Here is a 25,368-nt window from a genome sequence, read left to right as displayed (position 1 = left end):
TCCATCATTGCAACTGTCGGATGCAGTTGTGTAGCTAATAATTGCGTTATAGCATTTAATAAACTTTTGCATTTGACAACTTTACTAGAATGGTTGAAAAAAGCTTTCCAAGCAGCTTTCAGCCAAGTTTTGAACCTGAATGTCTGAACGATTTTCGCCGCTAAGCATTGACAACTAGATGGCGCTGAACGATTGTTTAAGCGAAAAGCTTTGTGAGATATAAGTTGTTTGTCCGTTGAATATTAAAACTTTATGCGAAATAAGAGATCATTCTTGTTTACTGTATTCTTACTACGAGTACAAATGCCAATTAAATTTGCTTACCAAATATGTTGTGTATATTTTATTTTAAAGCTAATTTTAATTACAAAAACTCGTGCATTGGAAAATGTATTAAATAAAGTTCGTTTCAGTTATGCGCTACATAAAAAAATAAGTTAAAACATTTTGTTTTTTTAATTATTACAATTTCGCTAAGTCCTACGAACGTCGACTGAATAACCGAGACGCTTAAACTGTGGAGCGGCATTATAACTGCTTTTCACAGCAACATTTAGAATGCTCGGCTGCTTTTACTCTGCTTTCAAGACGCCGCTAAGCTGTTTGCAGCTGTTATCAGTCCTTCGGTAGATTGCTGTCGCTCTTCCCTCGACTGTAGGGTCGTGCGCCGCCCAGCATACGCTCCAAAAGGCTTTGTTTCGACTTGCGCTTCGACGCCAACACCTCCTTGCATAGTTCGTGGAACACTTCGGCCACCTGATCGACATGATCCGCCGCTGAGACCTCGCTAAACTTGCATTCAAAGTCTTTGGCGAGGATTTCACCTTCATCACGACTAACTTGGCGCAAATGCACCATATCCACTTTATTGGCCACTAATTGCACTGGTGTATCGGATTGTAGGTCTGACTTGGCGCGTCGTATGTAATTAAACGAGCTGCGGTCGGTGATCGAGTAGACGAGTAGAAGGCCGTCGGCCCATTGCATCAACTCAGCGGCATTGGGAAACTCATCATTAGCCTGTGTTGTTGGCGTGACATATTACATCACCGACCACCATTATTATTCACCATTATTATTTTTTGTTTTTTATTTGTTATCATTGTCGTTGTTGTTATTTGTGCAGCATTGAGAGGTGACATCAGCCATTCATGGTAGGGAAGAGAGAAAAAATAACAATAAAATTCATTTATGAATAAGCAAAGAAGCAACTGCATAACAGTGAGTATGATGCGGAGAGCACAAACACAACTAGCCAGCTGACTGATTGGCGCTCCTTTGTGTGTGGCGAGAATGTGGAAAATGGAAATAAAGTTATTACTCCAGCGGCGCACTGCTGACACATATTCCATATAATACATACGACTTCAATGCCGTGAGTGCATTTACCACTTTCACCTAAAACTTTTTACAACTCTGTGTGTGTGTATGTATACATATGTGTGCGCTTTCAGAGAGCACCGACAAATGTAGGTGCCTTTGGTTGTATGTAAATATGTTCATATGTATGTAATTGTCAACAGACTTCTGCGTCAGCGTTCACAGTTGAGTCAACAAGCAACAGGAGTGATTTCACCCGATATAGGTGTGAACGTGTGTACAACTGTGTGTAATGCGTGTCGCACGTACAGTAAATGTCCTTGCGACTCTTATCGTCCTTGCTGTGGCGGCAGTCAGTCAACATGGCTGTGTGTGTATATGTGCACGCACTGACAGGATAATTCACTTACCTTGGGGCATGTGTCTAGTAATTCGAACAGCACCGGCTCCCCCTCCACCATCGCTTCATGCTTGTATCGATTTTCTGCAATATAAGCGAATGAAAGAGAGCTTTGAATTTTTATTTCTGCATACACTATTATGTACTTATGTATATATCATATAATATAGCTACTATATGCACGCGCTTGTGTATGGATATGTAGACGTGGCGCCTTCAACACTCATGTATATTAAATTTTCTCACTTTAAAGTGGTGGCAGGAATGGAAATCATGCAAAGTGCAGAGGAGTTGTGAGGTATGACCGCATTGGCGTGCAACATGAACAATGTAGACGTGTAGGCGTATGTGGCTTGCGTGCTTTCAGGCATATTATGGAGTGAAAGCTATTAGCTTTTTATAAGCCGCGAATAATTTAGTTGAAAGTGAAAGTTTTTATAAAAATTTTACTTTATATTATTATGTTCATTATGTACCATTTTTTAAAAGAACCATCAGCGCTGATACAGCAATATTTTCTATCATATTGGCTCTATAACTATGTAGGTACGATTTGTCAAGAGATGTGATAACTTGAATTGTGAAAGTCAATAATTTTTTTCACCCAAATACTATGTCGAACTTAAAGCCTGGAACCTAGAGAAGTCTTATCGCTCGATAACTCTTTTTTCCCCAGTAGTGAAAACTCTTGAGGCCTTGCTACTTTTGATCTTCACACACCATCGGAGTCTAGCCGAATACCAGCATGGCTTCAATTAAATGCACATCATCATCACAGCACTTAACATCGTAAATGCACAGATAGCTCGTGAGACTTGTCAAAGGCTCCAGAACTAAAGAGGTAGACCATGAACTATCTGATCAGCTCACAATCATCGATATTAATTCGAGGAGAATAATCTAAATTAAGGAGTCTTAAACTGGCGCTCCAAAGGGTGGTGTCCTCTACCCGCTACTGTTTAACCACCTCATTTCGAAAGTCCCACAACCACCAGGCGGTGTTTCTATAACCTCATACGCAGATGATTGTATGATAACGTCGGGTAATGGAATTGATGGCATGTGTTCAAAAGTAAACGCTTATCTTTCAGAACTTTCTCGCTTCTTCAGAGTTAGGAGCTTAAAACTCTTTCTGCCAAATCCATGGCTACCCTATTTCCACTCTGGACGAAGGATTACATACTATGTCAAACTTTCTGCCTGCAAAAGTTTTTTTGCCAGGAATCCTTCTGCATTAATTTAATAAGAAGAAAACTACAACCGAAAGTCAACGTATTTTGATGGAAGCTTATGGTCAATATACTCCAGATAAGAGAACTTGTTAAATGTGGCTTATATGACTTAGAAGTGGTGATTTTAGCTTGAAACATAAAAACGTCCTTGACGGCGAAAATAGTTCGAAGATGAGAGACTTTCAGCAGTACTAGCTGAGTGTTGTTCATAAAAACAAGAAGAGCTCATAGAATCCTTGGAGGTCACTAAAGCAGCCAAAATGTTTAAAAGCAGCCGAACATATTCAAAAGCAAGGAAATTGGGTATCATGAGAATTGAAGTCAAGAGGCAATGAGAGACGATTTTGCATGTCAAAAATACTGCTTGAACGGTACAAATAGAAGTAGTTTTTTTACAACGGATTGTAACGCTTTATGTGAGACGAACCCATTAGGCTAACACTTAATGCAAAACATCTTATATTAAACATGGCCAACCAGCCGAATGAACAGCAAAGCCGAATATGAGTGACACCAAGGATATGCCTTGTATTTTGTGGGATCAGAAGGGTGGGCTGTACTGTAAGCTTCTAAGACCAGGTGAAATCATTAATAGCAAACGATACTAAAAACAAGTCATCAAATTGAAGTGAGCGGTTACCGAGAAACACTTGTATTTTTTAACTAGACACGATGTAATAATTTTCCACCATGAAAAGGCTTGAACTCATGTTGCCAGAGTAGTTAAAAACTATTTTTAAAACAGCGGCTGGAAAGTTTTGTTCACCCGCCTTTTAGACGTTGCTTCCTTTAACTAAATTTGGCTATGGTTGTTTGTTCTTTTGGGATATGATCAAAAAATTCGAAAATGTTACAGGGGCGGATGGGCAATACTTTGGTTAATACTACTAATACTAGGGTTACCATATTCTCTGATTTTTCAGGGAATTCCCTGATTTTGACCTTCGGCACTGATTCCTTGATTTTCGTGAAAAATGCACTGATTCCCTGGTTTCCTCCAGAATCGGCAATTTTTTTAAATTATTTTTTGTTTTTGAGCGAGTGCTGGAGAAAAGTGAGCATAACAGCGTTTTGGTCTACGGTTCGGTTTACATATGCAACGGGACTGATTTTGACTGAGACCAATATGGTAATCCTTACTAATACCTATTGTTGTCAACGGCTGGTGCTAATCAGTAAGGTAAAAGGAGATCACAACTTGTCTTACCGCCCACTACGTATGCTTGACACAGCGGAAAAGCTTTATACAAGGCTACTTAAACCCAGACTCAAAGTGACTATCAATGAAGCTGGACTACTCTCCCCTAGATAACACCGCTTTAGACCCGACAGAACAACTCTAGGAGCTATAACATGCGTCATTGAGAGTGTAGAAGCGGCACAGCATAGATGGCTTAAATACAAAAGAATAGTGTGCTGGCGATTTAGATGTCCGAAATGTCTTCAACAGCGCTAGATGGGTGAATATGATCGACACTCTCGAAAAAAGTTTTAAAATTCCCGACTACCACAGAGCTGTTGTGCGGAGCTACCTTAGTAACATAAAACTGCTGTCCCAAACTAAAGAGGAATCACGACAGATGGCGGTCACGTCAGAGGCAGTATAAGGATCCATTCTAGGCACAGACATGTGAAACATCAGCTGCGGTGCTGTACTAAAACTCGAAATGTCAGACGAATCGCACTTAATTGGCTACAAGGACGACATTGCAGCAGTAATTACAGCACGAGATACAGAAGAAGGCTTCATAACAACCTCCAGCTCCCTACGGAAAAAACAGAGCTCCTACTGCTAAGCACATACCCCTTCGAAATAAGTATGCAAACGACTGCGGATATTCTTAGGACGTAAACGTATACTAGGCGTAAAAAGAAAAGGTAGCCAAAATGACCACCCAACTTATCAGATTTATGGCCAACATAAGGAGCCCTAGCCAAGAATAGAGAAAGTTCCTAATGTCGATGACAATCAGCATCCTATTATACGGAGTTGAGATCAGATGTGCTTAAAAAGGTAAACCGGCGCAAGGTAGTGGCCTAGAGTGCACTGAACCGCAGCCCTCAGAGTTCCATCAGACTACCGAACATTGTTAGGTGATACAATATTAGTTAAAAGCGTTAAAACCCGAATTGACCTTCTGACATTCATGCCTATACAACGACCCGACAAAAGACGACGCTGAACACTCATTCTTTGAACGCATGAGTGTAGCAAACTGAGGGATTATCCAGAGATTTGCGGCAGTTTTGCTACGTAGGTAAAAGTGGGACCAGGACGCCAATACGCAGACTTATATCAATGACAAAAATGGAACGCCACCCGGAAGTAATGCAAACGTGGTTCCAGGGTGGGTGGCTGTAACTTATAAGAACAGCTTTGAATTTTACCAAAATCGTTCTATCATAAATTTTAACTGTTCTAACAGTCAGTTCTCCTGACGTGGCCGACTGGTCCGATAAATGGTATCCTGCATGTTGACGTTCTCCCATTGTCCCATTCTCAATATAATGTGCGACTTAACCAAAGAAAGTAATATCAGTCCGTGCCTGTTGACTAATTGACCGCGATTTTCAATGTGAAACGTCATTATATTTGTAAGCATTTCATTAAAATTATAATAAATTGCATTAATAAGCAAGAAATATCGGAATTCCAAATTTAATTTTGAAATAGTGAACTTATTCATCGAATTATTTATAAATCCGTTATTAAATGTTGTGAATGTAATTAAACTGTGTGCTGATGTCATAAAAAATGTGAGTGCTGAATTTTTTCGTTGTTCTCTTGTAAGTACATAAAAAGTAAAACCAATAATCACACGGTACATCTGACACGTAATATGCGAATATACATATATATACCATGTCTACATGTATGTATTTGTATGTATATACAAATATATATAAATCTATATGTATGTTGGTATATGGAATCCCTCTGGAATGCATTTATGCACCTTTTATAATTCATTTGCGGTAATTGAATTTTTACAGCACTTCGCGCTTAAATGAGCGTTCGGGACTTTGTGGAGTGAAAATTAAATTTTTCTGCTGATGTGTCGAAGAGATAGCATTAATCACGAATTTTTTAGCATGGAAAAACTGCTTTTATTGTTGTTTTTGTTGAAAACTTTATAAATCTTCAAATTATGTCATTTATTTGCATTTTTGTCCCTTTCACTGATTTATGCTTATTTTGCTGACGATTTATATGATTAGTTACGCTCACCAAATACAGAGCATTACCCTGCCCTCAAGCATATTCAGCTTTGCTGTTGAATTGGCTGGTTGAACAGTTTTCACATATGATTTTTTGCATGCACGATTGTCTGTCATAACCGATGCGAAAACGACTTCTGTTTCTATCATATCTGACTTGCAAAATTGTGTGTTCAATGTGATTGGCTTCAATTCATATCGCACAAAATTTCCTTGCTTTTGAGTATATCCAGTTGCTTTTACCATACATTCTGAAATGATTGTTTGTGTGAATCTCAAAGATTATGCGATATCCTTTTTGTTACGGCAACAATCTGCGATTAATACTTCCAGTCCCTCATGTTTACACTTGTTTAGCCAGCTAGGACATTCTTCGTATCCCAATCATTCAAATTACGTATGCTCATTTAGTGCTTATTTACCTTAAAAATCCACACAAAATACAATGACTTTCGATTGAGGTTTTCTGCATATTAAGGCAATGAAGAAGAGCACCCTGCAAAAATACTTTTGCAGGCAAAAAGCTAGATATATCACAAAAGAAAAAGGTTTTTTTCAGGTCCTTAAAAACGGAGCTAGTAGTTCGCGTCTATACAGGGAGACAGACGGAAAGGCGGACATGGCTAAACCGACCCAGTTAGTCCAGCTGATGATTTATATACATATAGAAGGGTCTACCAATATGTTAAGACTGACGTGGTGCTAAAATGAAATAAAATACTAAAATTTAGTCAAAACGGGTTGTGTTTTTTGGTATGCAGATATTTTTTGCTGCTTATGATTTGAACCAAATGTCGGTAAAATTATTACTACGACTCCGTTTGCATATCTTCACACATTTACGCAAAATTTCGATGACCTGGTGCGGCATTTCGCTGGAATTTCGGCTACAGTGCGCTGAATATTCTCTTCGAGCTACTCAAGTGTTGTTGGTTGATTGACGAAAACCTTTGATTTAACATATCCTCAGAGAAAATAAACTAGAGGCGTTAAATTGCGTGATCTTGGTGGCCAGTAGACTGGGCCTCTTCTCTTAACGAGTCACATAACTTTGCACGCAATAAGTATATATTTGTTTAGATGTGAAATATGAGACGGCGCACCGTATTGTTGAAAATAGATATCCCACGTCTATTTCATAAAATTGCAGGGGAAAAAAATTCGGTCAACATCGTGAAATTTCCTGCCAATTTCGAAAGAAATAAGGCTTGATAATGCCGCCATACCACACTCCGCACGAAACGACCAATTTTTGGGGATGCAATTGCATTGATCTTATTAGAAGAGGATTTGGTTCATCTCAATAGCGACATTTTTGTTTGTTGTTGAAGCCTAAAATTCCTAAATCCTTATCTGAGGTAGTCATTTTTCGATCAATGTAAATTGTTGAAATTTTCCATGAACATGAATATGCGTAGTAATTTGAAAATTTTCCAAACGTAGTGCCAAAGTGCAATGTGACATGAAGAATTGACAAGTCTTATTGAACACACAGGCAAAATTTGACACAAATCCATAAACGAACAAGGCGGCCACGAGCTGTCAAAATCACATCATCCTTATTGATAGAAGCTGTATATACAGTGTAGGGTCTCCCACGTTTTTTTTTCTAGGCAAACTTAATATACCCTGTTCGTAGTATTATTCATAATAGTTTCAGCGTCAAATGAATAGTATATCCTGGAAAAGCCGCACAAGGACAGTTGCTTCCCAACGCTTGCTCGGAATATTGGTACAATGGAATAGTTAATAATTAAGTTACGCTATCTGTTGGCACGAATATAATACCTACAGCTATTTTATCAAGTAAAATTACATAGTTAAAGTTTTGTATATACATATAAAAACCAAGATTGATCTATGAATGGTATTTCTCAACAATACGAAATTGAGAAAAATACGGAGAAATGTATCTAATGAGATATAGAATAGACATTCATATTCTTATTCACGTATCAGAGCATAAGAAGTAATATTCTCGTATACTTACTACGTGCTAATTTAAAGATATTTAGATTTAAAGTCCTAGGGTAAATAATAAAATAATTTAAAAGTGAAATTATGTGCATTAATCAGTGAAAGCGGCCTGAACCTTTCATTTATCTGCTCAGGTGTTGTATTTCTAACAGGTCAATTGAAAAGTCCCCGACCAACCATAGCAAAACATATTTTTTTTTCAAAATTAGTTTGTTTTTGTATTCAACAGAGTTCCCTTCAAGGCTGATGTTACACTATTATAGCGATCCTCTAAATTTTCTATACTATCTTTGTACAACGATTTGTTCTTTGCTTCCAAATAGGCCTCAGTTTCGGCGATCACCTCTTCTTTCGATAAAAATTTCTTTCCACAGAAGATTCTGTTGATATAAGAAAATAGAAGCTAGGGTCAGATTTGAAGAATAGATGCGAAAACAATTCGAGGTCCATTTCATGAATTTTTGCCATCGTTCTCATTGACTTGTGGCATGGTGCACTGTCTCGGTGAAACAGAAGTTTCTTTTTCTTCAAATGCGGTAGTTTTTCGTCGCTACTTAATAGCCGCTATTGATGGTCCTCGTGTATGTTTGACTGTCGATTGGACTTTGGAGTGAAATGATAGAGTCATGTTTCATCCATTTATACATATCAGTGCAAAAACTCGGGTTTATTACGTATGAACATTTTAAAATACTGCTTCAAATCATCAGCCGCCCGTTGTTTTCAGAGTCAATAGTGAGCTCGTGCGGCTAAGGCCGTGGATTTTTCGACTGACCTAATATTTACGCTATTTCTTCTGGTTGTCTAGAAGTATGAGGGACTGTTGAGATAATTCTCTCTAACCTTCTTCCAAACAGCTGCTGCAGTTCGCATCCGGTAAGATACTGCAGGAATACCGATCGAACAGTGGTCAGTTAAAACTCTTATAACCATTGAAAGTGGACCTTGCTGAAAGCTAATAGTTCCCTGGAGCTATTACGACTTACCCTGCGACCAGCACTTGCTGATTTAGCCTGTGGCCCATGAGTTTAGTAAACATTAAAAATGTTTGAATTTCACTAATATCATACCCGTGTAAAAGTGATTTACGAAAATTTTTATTTGAACCTGAAATAAATTATCGCTTACCTGTTTGATGATCATATTCGCCAATATAACGTTTGGTGAGGAAACGCACAATTAAAGCTGAAACGGAAACGGGAAAACAATGAGTTGTTTATACTTAATTAATTAGCGCTAGTAATATATAATTAGTGCAGTGACATGATATACACATAAGTTCGCTCATCAACACGAGCAACACGAGTATATACACATACAAATATACATATACAAATGCATATGAAATCATGTGTGTTTAATGTAAATTAAATGAGCAATAAAACAGGCAAACGCCTACAAAAGCGCCTGCATAAAGACACACCAATCGTCCGCTCACCTGCCTGTGGGCGCTCAATTCACCGGAGGGAACAATTTGCTTGCGGCGGAAAGTGAAAAAAGGTGGCAGCGATGAATTCAGGTCAACGAGTGTGAATTTCACAAAAAGTAAGAGTAAGATTGAAAGCGAAATGAAAAGAACAGAGTTCGGCAAACAAAGCCGAAATGTGAATTTGAACGCTTGTCTTCATTATAAATACAGGTGTATGTGTGTGTGAACATGTGCGTATGGCATAGTTCGCTATGCATATACTCTAAAGGACAAACAAACCGTTCTACAAATAAACAAACTCCTGTTTAAGAAATAAAAAACGACCAACCCAAAAAGTTGCACGCGCCGAAACACCTGACAACACACCCTGTAAGAAATGCGAACACAGTTTTTTTCAATTTGAAAATAGCTGTAATAAAGAGCTCTAAAATTTTCGACTTCGCATCTAAACATTGAAAGAACCATTGGCATAAGCTGATCCTTAATCCACAATGCTTAATTTATAAAGCGTGATCCATTTCGAGGATTTTTAAAGAAAAAGCACGGAATTTTCGAAAGAACATTCTTTAGCATTTATTTTTTGAACATTATCTCCTTCTAATGTTAATCGCGGCTACGTCTCCATGAGTTCAATTTTCGATGACACATTCGAGCATTTCGATTAGTAACTGGCGAATGACACCTGTGATATTTTGCTCCAAAGCCTGAATAGACTTAGACTTTACACATTCCCAAAGGAAAAATCTACCGAGGCCAATCTACCGACCCAAAACGTGAAATTATCTGCTCACCGGAGTATTTTTTCAATAAATCGATTGATTGATGCAATGTATGGGAAACCAAATGCCTCCGAGATCACGAGTTTCAATATCCGGCATCAAATAGTCGGTTATCATTGACGGTTTCGTTCTCTCCGTCATAATTTTTGAATATATGAAATATGAACGGTCTAGCTGAAATGACACCTTTTGAATCTCTTCAAGTTGTTCTTCGTCCCAAATGCGGCAATTTTTCCAACGGAGTGGAGGTCTTCCTTTGCTTACCCCGGCGGGTACTGCGTCGAATACTTTCAGAGCTGGAGGGTTTTCGTCCTTTCGGACAACATGACTTTTGATTGTTTATGTATGGAAAATTTGAAAGGAAGAATATTTGATATAGCAATTTATGAAAGACTCAGTTAAAGTTATGACTTCTCCGGAAAGTGAATCAAGGGAAAGACCGTAGAGCATCTGTGTTAGATAGTAGTTCACCTCGCCGTGTTTTCTACTGTGCCACAAGTCTATATCTTTGATTAGTTTGGCGGTCGATCGTCCTTTCGGCTCCCGATACACCGAGTTCAAGTGTTTGTTCCTCGTCTGTTGCCTTGTGGGCATTGGTATTTCTATTTCTCCTTTTTTCTGTAGCCAGAGTTGTCTTTTCTCCTATTCGAGTAGATCTATAGGGATGACGCCGCTTATCATCGCAATTTGGATCACGGATTTATATATGGTGCGTTACGACGTGGCTACTCTCAGAACTGTCGTCCTGTGCATCTCAGTAAGCACTTTTCGTGTATGTTTCCCATTTAATGCACCGGCCCATATTTCGCCACCGTATAATACAAGTAGCATTGACTGTGTTGTGCCTATGAGCGATTTGCTTCTACTTGACAGCGAACCTCCGGTATTTGCCATAAGTCTTGAAGCGATATGATTATATCGGCTGACTTTTAGCAGCTTGCTGATTTGACACAGTACGTCAGTTTGTTTAGGGTTTTCGTCGTTTGAATAGTGAACTTGCAAGTTCACCCTCGCCAGGATGTGTTTTCTAGTAAGCACGGTCAGTTCGGATTTTTCCGCGGCTGTGTGAGTCCAAACATGTAAAATTCCAAAGCAGCTGGCATTTTCAAAAGTCTGGTCTAAGTATGATTTCCTTTCTTTCATCTTGTCTTTAAGATAGCTTCGTATTATTTTCATCAAGTACGGTGGCATTTTCAACCGGCTTTCTAGTGCGTTCTTGTTTTTCGTTATCTAAGCTTTAATTAATTCATAAAATAAAAAAATTTGCAAATATGAAATTCTTTTTCAACCCCTCGTCAGAATTGAGTGGGAAATTTGAGCGCTCAGGTAGTCGACGCGCTTAAACAACACAAAAACCATTGAATATACAAGCTTTAGAAGCGAGAATAAAGCAATTTATGGCAGGACATTTCCTACAGGGTGTTTTCATGGTTGGCTGTGTTGACGTAAAAGCGAAAGCCTTTCACTGCTGCTAACAACCGAGTTGGCGCAGCTAGCAACGACACCGACTATGACGAGGTTGTTAAACTCACAACCTAAAAAAGGACTTCCTCTTTCAATTTATGCAGCTACGCCAGGGGGGAAGGTGTTGCTGCTGCTAGGCAAATGCTGATATGTATACGCTCAATTTTACATGCATAACCACACGCATTCACACGAGTATGTATGTGTGTCCGTATGTAAGTATGCGACCTAATGTACTCCATTCTGTTTGCAGTCAGTTGCAAAGTGTTAGTGCCGGTGAATTGCACCTTAATGTTGCGTGTTTGGCACACACAAAGACGGACATGGCGCAGAGTCGAATGAGAGACAAAGTTAGTGCAAGTGAGGTTGTTGCATATTTTAGGGCATTTGAACGTGCACGTTGCACGAAAAACTCAAACTCGCCAGCAGCACAGTATTTGTGTGTGTGCGTGCGCGTGCATGTGAATAGCAGCAATACATATTACCGTTAGTTGGTTGCATGCAAAAGTAGTATAAAGGCAACAAACTCAACTTGATAACCTGAAGTCTGAAATAGAAATGAGAAAAACTGGACATTCGAACGCATACAACAACAATGCAAGGTGTACATGCGCCCTCCGTTAAGTGTGGCTGTGTGTGTATGTGTCGTGGTGCAAAGCTTTGCCCGAGGCACACGTACCAGTGGCGTGGGAGGTTACACCTCAGCAGTTCTTGCTATTGCATGATGTTGCATGCTTTTATGCAAATGACATTTTGTCCACTTGATTTGCGCAGAGCAAACTGACACACCCTTTCCCCTCTCATCCGAGCGCCGGCGTCTACACACATAGACTCTGGCCAATAGCCGCTGGCAAAATTGTGTGTGCGGGGAAAAGCTGAAGATCGCCAGCGTAGGTAAACGCAATTTGTATGAGGCAAACTATTTTGTGGGAAATTGCGAAAATTTGCAGTTGTGTACACAATAACAAGAAACACCGTAAACAATTTCATTCATAGTCTGCATTTAGCCTAATTGTGGTATTATGGCAAAGGTGTATATGAAAAGGGGCAAAAAACGTTTGTCAGCAACCGCAATTTTTCCAATTTGAACGTGTTTTTGTTGCAGGCGATGCATTTAATTTTGTTTAGAATTTTCAATGATATTTATCGAGGCTGAATACAAACATTAGGGGTTTCAAAAATATTTATATTTGTATTGCCATTGATTGTGTTTCTTTTTTATAGAGCACAGTTTTTGGAGTAGCTTGATTATTTGACTAAATGAGGTGGGTGTGGTTTCAACACAGCGGAGCTCTCGTTACGCTTGAATGTATGCACATCGCGCCTAAGTTGAAGTTAGTATACTTTTGAAAGGCGTCCTTATATGTAAAATTATTGTAACTTAAGAAACACTGGATATGTGTCTGAAGTGCAGGTCGATCCATCCGATATATAAATATTGAATAACTTAGAAATTTGTTGATCGATTCAGTTGGATATATAATTGATTGAGTTGCATACAAAATTTGGAAAGCTTCAGTTCAACTACAAATCGTTTCACCGACACTGTGCGTCGAAATAATGACGATTAAATTATAATCAGGCTCACGTCTACCATTCAAAAGTAGATGATCTGTATTGAAGCTTTTCACTCACAAAGTCGCTCAAAAGGACCGATTGAAGCTGACAGAATGAGTGTTATGCAGAAATCACTAGAGAAGCAACATTTCGCCGCAATTTGCAGGATGTACGGTATCTACGAGTATTTCCACTTAAAGTTCAATTAATGCAAACAATATCACCGATTGATCGCTTAAGGCACCAGATCCAGATCTTGGGTTTGAGTTCCCTTGTTTCCCTTTGTATATGGTAGTTATTTTGATATCAAAGTCTACGCCAAAAGTATTCGAAACATCCATTCATTATTAAAACAAATGTTAGTTTGGAAATCATTGCTCTACTACCCAAGATGATCGACATAGTAAGCGGAGAGCTCTGATTTGGGAGTGGACATTCGGTTAATATTGTATTTTATTTTTTTTCCAAATATGCTAAATGGGAAAGTTAAATCGATTAAGTTTTGATATAAAGTTATAATCGTATATACAATGATTATATACATACTTGTATGTAGTTGTTGTCAGAAATACACCTGTGAAAAGTATAGCTTCGGTGAACGTTCTCGCAACATGTTGCTACAGTATATAATGGTTTTGTTCACTTAACGGTTGTTTGTAACACTTAAAACTAATCGAGATAGATATAGAGTTATATATATAAATGTTCAGGATGGCCAGACGAGTTTAAGTGCTGACTTCAGTAAAAATTGAGACATATGTATACAATTTTCTACATTTTTCTTTGGTAATCGGACCGTTGTCACGCCCATAAAGTAGAATTGAATATAGACCTAAAAAGTATCAGAACTAAAACTAAATAACGATACAAAAACTGTAATTTGATACTGCCCCCTGTGGGCAAAGAATTCAAATTTCGCGCGAAAACCCATTCGTCGAAATATTTTTAATTTTTTTCTAGATTGGTATGACTGTCAGTCTCAGATCATTTTAGTGTTTAGTAAACGCTTGTCTTTCTAAAGTACACAAAGTGCATTCAGCGATTTTTTAGATAAGTAAAATTATTCAATAAAGAAGAATGTTGGATAAGGCCTTTGCTGATAATTGTTTGTTGTTTGTATTCAAAGAGGGGTGAGAACGCGTTGACGACGAACCACGTTAAGGACGTCCATCAACATCAGCTGATGATCAAAACGTCAATAAAATAAGTGACTTGGTATTTGAGGATCGACGATTAATAGCACTAGCCGAAAATGGATTTTGCTCTGAAAAAAAAATTATATATTTTGGTTCTTGTTAGTATGTATATCAATAGAAAAATAATAAAAAAAAAAATCCTTAGGTCCAATTACGATAATATTATTGAAGTTATACTTCTTATACGAGTTCGGAAAAGGTTGCGATAGATTCAGGTTGCGCAACCTTGCTCAATATGAATCTACGCAACCTTGTTCGAGTAGCAAGCGAAGCGGTGACAATCGGCGATCGTTTGTTCGTTTCTTTCGGCACAGCTCGTCTTTTCTAGCAAATTGTCATTTCCATATATGGGCTTATGAAAAATGTTTTGTACCTATTCACCTGATCAGTGGAGACTATTTATTGATTCATCGAAAATAAGTTTGAAGGCGGTTTTGTTACATAATGGTAACGAACTTCCATCTGTACCTCTAGCGTATGGAGTACATATCAAAGAAACCTATGAAAAATACAAAAAATCTACTACAAAAAATACAGTATGCTAAACATTCTTGGAAAATTTGTTCTGATTTAAAAGTACTCGTAGTTGGGATGTTACTAGGTATGCAGCTGGTTACAACAAAATTTTGCTGTTTTATGTGCGAATGGGATAGCAGAGCTCGAAGCAAACACTATATCCAAAAAGAGTGGCCAAAAAGAAAGACAGACTATGTACCTAATCAGAAAAGTGTTGTCCAATCTTCGTCTTGTTGAACCCTAGAATATTGTATTGCCACCCCTTCATATAAAATTAGGCTTAATGAAAAATTTTGTAAAAGCAATGGATAAAACGGGAGAAGGTTTTAATACCTTAAAATTATATTTCCGAGACTTAGTGATGCGAATTTAAAAGAAGGGATTTTTGTGGGGCCTGACATACGACGAGTTATGAAGGATCAAAACTTTGTCTCTAAACTAAATACGCCAGAAAAAAAGCATGGCTTTCATTTGTTGAGGTTGTAAAAAATTTTTTGGGTAAACACCAAATCACCCGATTATGAAGAACTCATATCAAGCCTATTGACGGATTTCAGGCTTTAGGGTGTAACATGTCCCTGAAAATACATTTCCTACATTCGCACTTGGATTTCTTTCTTCCCAATTAGGTGCAGTTAATGATGAACATGGGGAGAGATTTCACCAAGACATATTAGTATGGAGAAAAGGTATCAAGGCAAATGGACTCCTAGCATGCTGGCAGACTATTGCTGGAAATGTTTACGTGATAATCCTGACTACCAATACAGCAGAAGTTCAAAAAAGTACAAGAAAATATAAATTGAGGGATAAAAATTTGTAATATTCAATATATTTTTTGCAAAAACTTTACTTTTATTTTTCTCTTAACCTGGACTAGCAAATTTTTTTTTATATTCAAAATTATATATGTATCTTATCAAGGCAACATAAAAAAACAAGTTTGGTTTCAGAAGCAGAAAAAAAAATGTCAAAATTGTCCGGCTAGTGTAGTTAGAGAATTTTACTGACAATTGGAATATCGGAAGGATAAGTGAAAACTAATTTGAAATACCATTTGGGCCTAATGAAAATACGATTTGTTCCAGAATCCCTGGCGATGAATCTCGGATTTATGCTTACGACCCAGAAAAACATGGATGGTCAATCAGCCGAATATCGTGAGCCGAAGCCGATAAAACCACGTCAACGCAGATTAAAAATCAGGGTTACGTTGATAGTTTTCTTCGATTATCGAGGTGTGTTGCGGTCACCTGTCAATAAGGTATACTATTTGAGTGTTATGCGTTCTTTGCGCGAAGCTATTCGTAACAAGAGGTCGGAATTATGGACCGACAACTCTTGCTCGCATAACGCATTGATTTTTCGTGAGCTTTTCGCTGATCAGCGAATTCAACGATCGCTTTCGGGGAAACCGTTTCTGAGTCAATTGAAGCCAATAAACCTGAATCGTTACGGTATTCTGGAATTTGACATTAAAAACTTTTCAAGAATTGGAAAAAACGTTGGCAGAAATATATTTGGGTCAAGGGGATTGCTTTGAAGGGGACGATATAGATTTTGAAGAATTGACTAAGAATTTAAAAATTATGAACAAAGTCATACTATTTTTTGCTTATAGTATTATATACCAAATCGCTAGTAGTATCTTTCACAACGCTGAACTTTACTCAACTAAGCTTGTTGGGAGGAAGTCCTTTTAGCATTTGTTTTTCCTTGTCCAGGCCGGCTGACATTACAGCATCTTTATCAGTAAATATGTAAGAAATCATAATGAAATACTGAAAAAAAACTTTTCTTTTTTAATAACCCTTTATCCTTTTGCTTAACATGAATAAAATCAAGGCAATATTTTCTCTAGTGGTCATATACCTAATATAAGGTTTTTAAAACATCCGCTTGACTTCACACCATACATACATATGTATTGGATAATCTGTGAGGTCTCTTAATCATAAGCAGAGAGTTTCAATTTCGTGCAATGATATGTTGTAATCCTTGTTGTAACACCAAAGCGTGCGTGTGCGTTATCGATCTACGAATTACCCCAAACTCATAAAACGGGTGTTTGGGGGGCGATGCCATGATTTTAATAGCTATAATAAGCACTGTTTCGTTCGTTCATTGCTTTGTTAATATGACACGATCGACCATTTTATGTTCCTAATAATCGTCCACCTGTGTTATTCGTCGAATTGTTGAAAATTTCGACCGTACATTTTCTTTACATAATATTCAAATGCCAGCAAGACAAAGAACTGCTCGATGTAATGAAAATATTGTTGATGACCAGGCAAGTGTTTGCTGAACACCGCAATTTGTTGATTCCAAGACGTTCTCAAGAATTGGGACCACAATCTGACGGATTTTGAGAAAGGATTTGGGCTTCAATCTATATAAAATTTTTACAGTCAAGAACTGAAGGCATTGGACCACCGTAAAAGTCGGGATTTCGCCTTGGAACAACTTGAACACACACTTTCATCTGAGTGGTGAGATAAATAAACAAAGCTAGAATCAAGAGCTGCGAAGAAAATCCAAAAATCATTCATGAACAACACCATTACAGTACTAGATATAATTATTTACATTAGTCCAGAATGAATTTGGGATCTCTCATTTATGCTTTGAGTTAATATACATATATCCTACATATTTATCTCCTTTGAGTTTATTCGGTTAATCTTAATATTAATATTTCGGACATGCAATATACAAGTATGTATATATATAAATTATTGATTGCATTCCAAACCTGTGGTTGACATAAACTAAACTAAACTTAAACTATGTATTTCCTTAACTTTGGGTCGGACCCAAACTTAGCCTTTCTCTACTTGTTTTAGAATGTTTTCAATTGTGGATTTTATTATTTTTTTGGTTTCTTACCAACATGTAAAATAGTTGTACGTGGTTTTCACAATTACTTAATTTTATACTTTCCTAAATACAAGTTTTGCAGTAATAAAATATATTGCTATAATAATCAAAAATATTTGAAAAATGATTCGCCAAATTCTTTAACCAAAAATATGAAATTGTAAATACATTATTATATAGTCTAATATAAGTTTAGGCATTAACAAAGGAATGATGCAGCCATTGTCTTGTCAACGAGTTCTTAAGGAAGTATGTGTTACCAAATGGTTTTTGTCTTCTTGTCGGAATAGTTTTCGAAACAACAATTACATGTGTTCATATGTATGTATATGTACATATAGTATGTAATTTTGTAAGGCAAAGATTTTAATTGTGATATATGATTGTGCCACTACTAAACTAGATTAATGTCAAAAAAAAATGTTGTAGTATTGCAATTCAGACATTAAAGACAAGACATTCGCATCGCATTTGACCAGTGCTGATCCATATAAACTGCGGGCGCACATTGAATAGATAAATATATCTTTCCGAAATTGCTAAAACCTTTTATCATATTCAGGCGAACTTTGATTTCCAAATGTCAATCAGTTTGTGTTTGGCAACCATTTGTTTACCATACGAAAAATTTTAAAAATCGTCTTGTTGGCATCAAAAATAATAGCAGAGGATCTCAAAATATCTTATGAATTGATTAAATATATTGCTGCTAAGGCTTAGAATCATATTCTAGATAAACTCGGCTACAATATTTGTTGATATAATATATATATAATATTATTTATACTATGATCGACAGTATGGAATTAGAATATAGAATTGAGAAAAATATAATATGACCCAGTATTAAAACCATACTTTCTCTAACATGAGAATAAGCTTCTTCAGTATTTTCTTGCACTGATCAACTCAGATAATAAACACCCCCACTACCCAAATATTTAGGGAACGGTTGTAGTGCAGGTCGCCTCTTAGCTGGTGCATTCTGGGCAACGCCTGCGGTCTTCACGTCCTTACCAACTCTTAGACTGGACCTTACCATTGACTTAGACTGTGAATAAGAATAAATCTTCTGGATTTCGGTTTCAACCCTCGGCTGGTGGTTCCGGTTTTCTGGTGGTGACACTCAGCAGAAATGACCGGTGGGTTACTGTCAAAACCGCCTCCGTCCCTTTAAAAAATAATTAAGTTGGTGTGGCAGGTGTTGGTTGAGGAAATTCCCTCTTTAATCTGATCAGATCTGGACGTACTGCCTCATAATGGCGTCCGTCAACTCTCGGCTTGGTCTGGTGAAAGGTAACTTTGGGATCATTTGTGAGGACGGTGAGTGGTTCTGAGTGGGTACCCTCACTTGAAATCTTTCAAGAAAATCAAGTGACGGCACAGTCACTCGCTGAGATTACTAAAGAGACCGGTGCAATCTCTCTCGTGTACAGCTAATCTAACAGTAGTAGGGAAAGCTTAGACGGAAAGCATGTCGGTAGGAATCTACCAAATACGGGCAACGTTAGGAATTGTTAGTACCAATAGAAAAACTTCAACCAGAGTTTTGGGCAGCAGTACCAATACGAAAGTCGGAAAAAGTAAGCACAAAACTCTGGCCAGTAAGGAGATGTCGAACCGATGCTTGACAGTCAAAATATTGAAGCGCTACGGCGACAGACACAGATATCTGTTCAGCAAGTAATATTCTAGAGTTCGCCAGAAGGGCAATGAACGATGTCAGAGGGGCAGCCGAACAGTTTCGTTGAATGTGTGGCATGTTGCGCCGTCTTGTTGAAACAAAAGGTCATCCACTTTAACATTCTCCAATTCAGACACGCATAAAGTTATTAATCATGGCTCTATAGCGATCCCCACTCGCTCTAACATTATGGTCGGCTTCATTTTTGAAGAAATATGGGCCAATGATTTCCTCTGCTCATAAAGCTCACCAAATAGTGTTTTTTTTTAGAGATGTCTCAACTATGGCTTGTGGATTATCATCACTCCAAATGCGTCAATTTTGTTTATTAACATACCCATTCAATCAAAAGTGAGTCGACCGAATATTGGACACGCCGGACAATGCGTCGAGCGAACCGAACAATTATTTTGGAAATAAATTTGCACGATTTGCAAACGTTGTTCCCGAATAAATATATTCATAAAGAAATTGCAAACTAAGCCGAATATAAATCAAGTTACAGTTGTCAAAGACCAACTCGGAAAAATGTATTGCCTCATTGAAAACCACACGTTTAGTTATGTAGCTCCATTCTCATTTCGTTACTTTGACTGATTATCTCTGATATCTCAAAAAAAGTTGATTAACATAACTTGTTTGGAAAAATCTGATTTGATATAAATTATGGGCGGGATGGTTCGCTACACATCTTTAGTTCCCGTTCCTAGTTCCATCTCGTGTATAAGTACTTATGATTCGGTGTGAGACATTTGAAAAATCCATATCACTGATATCTCATATAACGATAATTTGAAGTGCCTTTACTCATTTGACACCAAATTGCCTTGTGCTCATCATTCATAGTATATTTTGCAATTATTTATTTATTTTCATATGCATAAATATCTAAATCCACCTGCATAATTATATGAGTTGAGTAAATAATTAACATTTAATAATGTAAAACATACCGCTTTTGCCCACGCTCGGCGATCCAACGACAGCGATTTTTAATTCTGTCAAAGTCGATTTCTTGCGACGAATACCGCGTGTTGTCATTACCGTTAAATTAATATGAACAGAGCCGAAAACCACAAAAACAAACCACAACGAAAACCGCAAACGAAAATCCGCAAACCGAGATGAGTGAATAAATTCAATGTTTATAAGTATTCATTCACACCGGGGCTGGGCAGGTGAGGCGATCGCGAATGTTTAACATAAACTTGCCGCCTTTAAACGCAGGTACACATTTTTCCTACTCACACACACCCATACACGACTATGCTTTTTGTGCTTATTGACCGGCAAACTGTTTGTGCAGGCTAAAGTGATTTTTTCTGTATTTTTTCGTAGTTCTAGAGATGTAATAGAAATGTTGTTATTACTATATTATGTATATGTGCATATGTACATACATATATATGTATATAAACATGCATATGCTCATTTCATTTCACAACTCTCAGCAATGTTCTGCATATGTATTTGTATGTTTGTATGGTATTTAGCACATTTTTATTGCGTACATTGTGCGAGGCAACAGAAATATGAATGAAAGTATTTTATTCCTTTACTTTGAGGCAAAATAATTTTGTTTATCCATATGTTAACAGTTTTATTGTAGCCACGTTTAATTGGATATGTTTCATTTAAAATTTTCGATTTTCTTACACTTTTTTGTTATTTTCTCTCACTTTTAAAGCATTGTGATTGATTTCGATGTAACAAAGAAATTTCAGAAATAACAAAAATTTCGAAAGATTTTTTAAATATTTGCGCTTAATGGTGTGTGATTCTTACAAGCTAATATCATTTTCATTTCATTTCGTCGTTAATTTTTTTATTTAAGTAATTAATTTTTATTTTAGCCGTTTAGGCGCTTGTCTTGTGTCTAACAGACGTACAAAAACTCCACTTGATCTAAGAGCATTCCTACTGAAACAAAATGCGGTTTGGAATCACTGCTTTACTTAACAATGTCGTTGGAAGCCGTGTAATTTAACCCTTATCTTCTGAAGGTTGGGCATTCGCAAAGACAATGTGTCACAGCGTCACATCAACCTCCACGCCAAATCCACGTTTCCAGTTTTGTGAATGTGAGGACTCCTACAATATTACTAAGTGCCCTCTTAGCTGTAAGTAGAAGCTTTTTGGTCCGTCCACAATCAACACTACCCCAAAATATCTTTTTGGTGTGCCCTGTCTTGCTACTGTTCTAAGACTTGAGGTGTTTCAAATAACCCTTGAAGGAGTTGATTGGTCTGAGGCAGCATAGGGTATCAGCCATTTCCGACTATCCCAACTTGTATGATTTTTCTATCTATTCCTATATAAATTAGCACCCAATATTAATCGACTTATCTACAGTGAGACGTAATATTGGCGCTATGGGTTATGTTATGGACTAAAAGGGCCCCTTGTCACCTTATATTACCCCCAATTTCGGCCTGAAAGACTGTTTGCAGTCATTTAGTTTAAAGCTACCTTTCGCGTATGGATTACTACAGAAGGATTTTCTTCTTATTCCTGCTTCACTCTCTGATTCGTCGGTGAAATATATATATATATTTTACTGTAGAAATTATCTATTCTTCTCTACAGGGGAATGGAAAAAATGTGATCGCTTTGATTTTAGCTCGAGTTTATTAACAAGGTCGAGTACGACACCATGCCCGTAGTAATGCCAAGTCTGGATAACCTCCAAAGCCTTGTAGTTTTCATTGCGCCCGTAACTTTCAAGAAACAGACCAGTTTAACCCGTTACAAATCCCTGGATACGGTACTGTTTCGATAATGCCATACACCAACGCACCATATGTTAGTATGTGACGTGTTACCCTTGTGTAGAAACAACTGACCATGTGGGGTCGTAAACCGCAATTTTAGCCAATGGTAATTCTGCAATAGTTCTAGATTCGACGGTGTTCTCTGCAGCGCAATTCATTATCTAGAATAACTCTCAGATATTTGCCAGAGCTCGAGAGTGTAATAGTTCTACCCCTTAAAGAATGAAGAAATATAGATTTTTGTTTTCTTCGCTGTGTTAGTTAGGCCGTGACCCGCCACCCAGTTAGCGATCTTTTCTGTGGCCGACAAGTCAGTGGATACTGCCATGTATACTATCGAGTCATGGCTTGAAGAAGCCATTAGGATTAAATATTTTGCTGTTGGGACCTTCCTTGAGGATATAAAACCTAAACCGAAGAGGGCTCTGAGCCCATCACGACGTAGGATTTTTCCAAGTGCCATGATGACTGAAAAATTCGTTGGCATAAGTGTATTGCAGCGGGAGGGGATTATTTTGAAGGAGATGAAATGGACAAAATTCAGCTTTAAATTTGATCACAGTAGTTTACGAATACACATATATTATACAGTATTCGAAAACTCATCGCAGACAGTCGAAAATGTATTTAAATACTTTTTAAAATCCCAAAAATACCCCAAAAAGAAACAAGAATTTTCTTATAAATATATATATGTATATATACATATACATATATATGTTGGCGCCTTTCACTGCAAATTCAATGTCACATTCTTGTCGCTTTTTAATGCTAAAATTCGCTTTCTGTTTGTGTTATTTAATTGTATTACGGTTCTTTACTGCCGCAGTGCTCTGACATGGTAATTAGATCGCTGATCTGCGCGCTTCATGCCATTTTGTTGGCTGTGATTTAAGATATTCATAATACCTTGTTGAATGTCAACAAAGAAAACACTTTCATCTTTTTAATTTGACTAGCAGAAAACAAAGCATTATATGGTGAACTGGTTAGAGGGCACGTCGGCCGAGTTATGTACCATACATATTTATGTGTACACCTGCCGAAAATATCACTCATACGCAGTGTAGTGCTACAAGTAAGAGCGTCTGTTGTCGCCACATGTACGACTTTGTCTGCAATTAATAATTTTCACTATTTCAAATATTTTCGAAAACAAACATTTTGCCCTATATCGGCACCGTCTGCAGCGCTAAGTTTGTCTGCGAAGTGTGCACTTCGCTTATTTTGTCTGGCGATCGTTTAGTTTTTCAGTGCTTTTCTCATCTTCTAAATTCTACACACACACGCGCACATACAAATACATATGTACACAAATCTAAATGTAAATTTTCGACGGCAACGTGTTTCGTTGGCGTGGCACTCGTTTGTTCGGTGTTTGCATATTTTCGATTTATTTTTAATTTTCGCCGACTTTTACGTGTGTTTCGTTGAAAACGAAAATATAATTCCCAAAGCAACAACACATAAGTACATAACGTACATAATATGTGGTTTTAGACACTAAAACACAAGCTAAAAGAAATATAAACAAATATGCGTTGAAGTTTCAACTTGAGATTTCCGAAAGTGCAAAAATTGTAATTTCCAGTATAAAACACTCCACAAAATATTATTGCCTTTATTTAAACATTTTTTTCTATTATTATTATTTTTTTATTAATTTTTTACAATTTGATTTGTTGCTTTTGTTGTACGTTTTCACTTAGTCGCTTTTGTCGAACCGACAGAATTCACCGTGTCACAGTTTCGGCCCACTTTTTACTACTAAAAACATTGTTTTGAGCATAGGTGCCCAGTTCCTCAACATGTTGTTGATCAGCGATCGGTTCGCTCGTTTGCTGTTGTTCGTGCGCTTGTTTCAAAATGTTAGAAACATTTTTATATCTTTTCGAAATATGTAATACATTTTGAAATGTGGTTTTAAAAATAGCTCAATGCAGTGAGATTTCAGAACAGAGCGATTTCAGTACAGAGAGAAAGAGAGTGTGAGAGAGAAATGAACCTCACCTTAACCCTTGAGTGATTGTAATTTAGATTTTATTTCCAAAATTAGAATTATTTTTTTCCTGACTTATGATGTTATACTTAGTACTCAACTTTATGTCGTAACTCTTTAACAGATTAGCCAGAAATGATTTGAGTATATTTGGAGGCTTTATATAAGGAATGGTGATTTTTCTTGTTGAGATATCTTAATCCAACGTTTAGGTCAAATTATATAAAGTTAAAGATCTTTTTAAAGACGCCTTCTGAAAGGTGAGTGTTATACTCTATTGTCTTTGAATGAGAGCAGCCATAAAAAAAGAACTCTTGTGAAGTTCCATTTCATTCCCGCCTGTTGGGTGAAATTTTTGAAGGAAGGCTCTTGAAGTGTTGAGTTATTTCCACCTCATCTTCTTCCATACAGCTTGTGCATATCGCCTCATTAAAGCCCCACAACTAGGGAGAGGATAGCCTTACTGAGGGCAATTGGATCACTAGATCTTTTGCGATCGATCTACGACAAAAACGATTTTGCGACAACGCATGTACCGATGGAGGCCCGACGCTGGCCAGTTTCCTGAAAGCCCAGCTATATAGTAATAGAACGCAAGAGGATATAGCAGCACCGGCTCGCTTTCATTCTACCGATAGCGGTTCTAGGGTGCCTTGTTTTGTTAGCTGATTAGATTTACAATTTCCTGCGATTCCGCTGTGACCTGGAACCCATACCAGTATTATCAAATAGACACTCGATGCTATTGATAGTGAGGTTAGGCACTCCTTGGCCTACCCGAACGCACTGTTAATGAGTTCAAGGATAGTATCGTCTCTCTTCTATCTGAGTGTATGGTCACTCTCTGCAGGAGGCTGCACTCCAGAGCGGTAAATCTACTGCTACCTTAATGAATGCAAAGTCGGCTTGGAAACTTCAATTGGAAGTCTGAAGCTGCAGTTGATA

At 37.5% G+C, this 25,368-nt stretch overlaps 1 protein-coding gene across 3 annotated transcripts; it reads right to left on the bottom strand.

The window, feature by feature from the left end:
- Positions 1–335: 335 nt before the first annotated feature.
- Positions 336–24,278, bottom strand: LOC105223994 (ras-related and estrogen-regulated growth inhibitor). Of its 3 annotated transcripts, none has more exons than XM_049457773.1 (5): positions 23,979–24,278; positions 20,607–20,993; positions 9,277–9,333; positions 1,731–1,804; positions 336–1,020 (listed from the first exon to the last, which is right to left on the bottom strand). In XM_049457773.1, the coding sequence occupies exons 2-5, from the start codon at positions 20,692–20,694 to the stop codon at positions 616–618; spliced, it is 624 nt and encodes a 207-aa protein (XP_049313730.1). In that variant the 5' UTR covers positions 20,695–20,993; positions 23,979–24,278; the 3' UTR covers positions 336–615. The 3 variants fall into 3 exon arrangements, with proteins under 3 accessions (XP_049313730.1, XP_049313729.1, XP_049313731.1); XM_049457772.1 differs by having other exon boundaries at positions 24,096–24,278; XM_049457774.1 differs by having other exon boundaries at positions 24,122–24,270.
- Between the last annotated feature and the right edge of the window lie 1,090 nt (positions 24,279–25,368).

The sequence above is a fragment of the Bactrocera dorsalis genome, chromosome 5, assembly GCF_023373825.1.
Source record: "Bactrocera dorsalis isolate Fly_Bdor chromosome 5, ASM2337382v1, whole genome shotgun sequence".
Lineage (NCBI taxonomy): Eukaryota > Metazoa > Arthropoda > Insecta > Diptera > Tephritidae > Bactrocera > Bactrocera dorsalis.
Note: the sequence above shows the minus strand (reverse complement) of the source record. Positions and strands in the feature narration are given on the sequence as shown.